The 3,322-nt window shown below is 37.1% G+C and overlaps 1 protein-coding gene across 1 annotated transcript; it reads right to left on the bottom strand.

The window, feature by feature from the left end:
* Positions 1-215: 215 nt before the first annotated feature.
* Positions 216-1,742, bottom strand: LOC145121653 (uncharacterized). Its single transcript, XM_079057369.1, has one exon. It carries the CDS (start codon positions 1,740-1,742, stop codon positions 216-218), a length of 1,527 nt encoding a protein of 508 aa, XP_078913495.1.
* Positions 1,743-3,322: the final 1,580 nt, after the last annotated feature.

The following is a 3,322-nucleotide window of genomic DNA, read 5'->3' as shown; positions in this document are numbered from 1 at the left end:
CATGATCATCAGTAGCATTGAGACTTTCTTCCACAAGTGTGACATATACAAGACCTTCACTCACGCCACTCCGCAAGCAATCAACTATGTTCTTTTGGATTTTAGGAAGAGATATGGCGATGGTTGTCAGGGTTACCAGAGGTAAGCTCCAGCAATTAAGAGGTTCTTGTAAAAGTAAAGGTGGAACATGATGGATGTCAAAATTTTCAACTCCTTCAAAACCTGTAGATCCCTTTAGAAGCTTCATAAGATTGGAGAGTTGTTGTTTCAGCCTTCTTGATCAAGCGGTCGAAAGATTTTGAAATCCGTTTCATTGTTATCTCAGCAAGCTCCATATCGTCTTGAAGTTGTAAAACATAATGGCTAAAGTTTTCATTTGTTTCATGTTGCTCAGTGGTTTTTACAAACACAATACCAAATGCAATTAACATCGACTTTAACCACTTCCAACAACAGGAACAATTAAAGATACAGATCACTATGAAAACTGGGATGAGGCCTATTATCTTGCATGCTACCACAACTGCCTTCTGAAATCCTATGCAAAAGCCGAGGATGAGGACTTCAAAATTGTGGACAAAAAACTTAAACTTGCGGCTACAAGAAAAGAATGGTATGCTACTCTGTTTCAAATCAAATAACTTCTGAGTCCAGTAACTCTCAACTTTAAAGACTTTCATACTGTTCCAAATCCATTTTATGGACAGCTTAAAGCTTAAGGCTGCAAAACATCTACAAAGTGGGGCAATAGTACCCAACAAGGATCCGATAAATTGTATTATGAGTATCACCATCATTGACCACTTATAATCCGACTTATAGTCCTTTGTACGTCCAACAGTGAAAAGCATAATAATTACATGCAAGACAGTACTTAAAGCGCATACTACCCCAGAAGCAGAGCCTGTAGCAGAGCAAGCTGTCATGAACTGGGGGTTTCCAGTTCCTGCCATGATCCAGTAGTTGCTCACATGCTTCTTTAGCTTCTCAACAGTTAATCTTCCTGGTTCAAGTTGTTGGTCCTTTAAAGCTGCTTGGTATTTCACTTCTAGTAACTGTTTGGACTTTAGAATCGCTATAGATGAACATGCATGTATCATCAGCAACATCAGTATCATAGCAACGTAAATGATTGCTATTGACTGATTGTAAAAACTCAAATAGTTTGAATAATGATCACCACCTAACCTGTGCTCCACTTCAGTGTTGGAAACAACACCGGTTTTTATTTGAATGCAAACATTCACAACCAATGTAATTACCAGTACAACCAAAGCTATGATGTTTGTGAAAAGTTCCTTGCTATCCATGGTTGCTAGAGAAGGCAATAAATTAGCCATCATGGTGTACATAAATCCCATGCTTCCAATTTTTGTAAACTGGTCCACGTCACCTGGCATCAAACTGCTTAGATCCATGGGTAGCTTCATTGCAACAGCTATTATAGATAGAGAAGCAGCATTCAGAGTGGAGTATTTACACGGAAACCATAGTTTTCTGTTCCTCAAACCATGTATTAAATCAGCCACCATTGCAAGGGTGCAAAACAGAGATGCTATGGCGATATAGATCCCAATCCATGGCATGGGTTCAATGAAACTATTTTGCCGATCTGACCGATATACTATCAAAGCGTAAGACCGCAAGGAATTTATCAAATCGTTTGGAACATTACCATAATACTCTAGTTGGTTCAAAAGCTTGAGATATTCAGTTAGCTTCGAACCAACATTTATGTGCATCTCAGTGGTAGAAAATGATGATCTAAGATAAATTAAAGGTAGTGCAGGAAGATGGTTTAGATATGGAAATTGCAGGATTTGTTTTTATAGAGAAAAAAAAATAGCTGTTGTATTTCAAACTGTATAGAAGGAGTGGACAGGAACGTCAAGGGTTTAAGGTAAGGAAGTGAAAGAGGAAAGTCGTGATATTGTCCAAACAGGTTGTGTTTCTTTAGGTTTTAATTGAATTAGCTTGACTGTTGGATGAGGTCCTTATCACATCTAAATCAATTAGAATTTAAAACCAGCGAGATGGAAACTTAATAATTGGGGAAGAAACTACAAGGGAGTTTCTTAGAAGCCCGAAAGTAATGCATACGTCTAATACTCCAAGAAAAATGAATTTAAAACAACCAACAAGCCGTCTGTTACCTGTTGCAGCTCTTGAAATGTTAACCAAGTTCACGCATGGTCAACATTAACAATTATTGTTTTTGTTTCTTTGCAGTTGTTTCAATCTTAAAAAACCATACTTCAAGAAATCAATGTTTGCAGACAACTACTGACCATGAAAGATATTTGCGTTTCAACAAACGTTCGTACGACCAAATAAACAAAGAACATGTAATAATCAGTATACAAAAATATATCAAAAGTAAATTAGTTGCTATTTATTTTTATTTTTTATTTTTTTCCAACAGCCGGAATTTATTAATAATGCTAGCCAGAAGTTAAAAAACGAAAAAACATTACCGGAGTCTTTTTTTTTTAACCGCAGCAAACATATATTAAAAAACCGCTAGCTAGGAGCTAGCAAATAAAAAATACAAAACTAAGGTAGCATAGGATTATGCAACCAAGCAGAACAAAATTAATACTATCCTTAAAACATTCCTAGAAGAAAACCAACGAAAGGAATGTTCAAGAATAGTATAAAAATAAATTGATTCATAAACTCCAACGAGCAGAAAAGAACCGCATCCTATAGGCCCCGATCACCCAAATCACCGTCATGCACACATACTCCACAATCACCCGTTCCATTCAAGTTGTTGGCCTACTATCAATTCAATTCAATTGACCATATCCAAAGGAGCCAAAAAAGAAGGAAGCTTCAAGTCAAGCCACAAATCAACCTGTCTCCAAATTTGTTGCACTATCTAACATTGGAAAAATAATTGTGAGATATCTTCCAGACCCAAGTGACAGATAGGGCAAATAACCGAATCCAACTCCAAACCTCTATCCACCATAATCGATCTAAGAGGAAGACGATGCAACAAAAAACGCCATAAAAAGATATTAACTTTAATAGGAACGTACTTGTTCCATCTTATAGCAATATTTCCCATCGGAAGTCTAACGGAATCAATTTGTCTTCTAGCTGTCTTAACTGAAAAAAGTACCACTTGAACCAAACTCCCAACTCCATTTATCTGGAATAGAGGTCAACACAATCGGCCTTAAAAGACCCATAAGATTCCCGAATTGCAAGGCCTCTACCCCACCTCTAATAGACCGATGCCAAAAAAGACTCCACTCCTCATCGGTCAAAAATCACGAATAAAGGCCTTTTGTAAGAAGATAAAGCATAAAGCCTA

Source organism: Lactuca virosa, chromosome 6, assembly GCF_052849685.1.
Source record: "Lactuca virosa cultivar CGN04683 chromosome 6, Lactuca_virosa_CGN04683_v6, whole genome shotgun sequence".
NCBI classification, from domain to species: domain Eukaryota; kingdom Viridiplantae; phylum Streptophyta; class Magnoliopsida; order Asterales; family Asteraceae; genus Lactuca; species Lactuca virosa.
The sequence above is the reverse complement of the archived record's forward strand: the minus strand, read 5'-3'. Positions and strand labels throughout refer to the sequence as shown.

Excerpts from the sequence above, each read along its gene's own strand:
- LOC145121653 (XM_079057369.1), bottom strand. The coding sequence starts at position 1,742 with ATGCACATAAATGTTGGTTCGAAGCTAACTGAATATCTCAAGCTTTTG.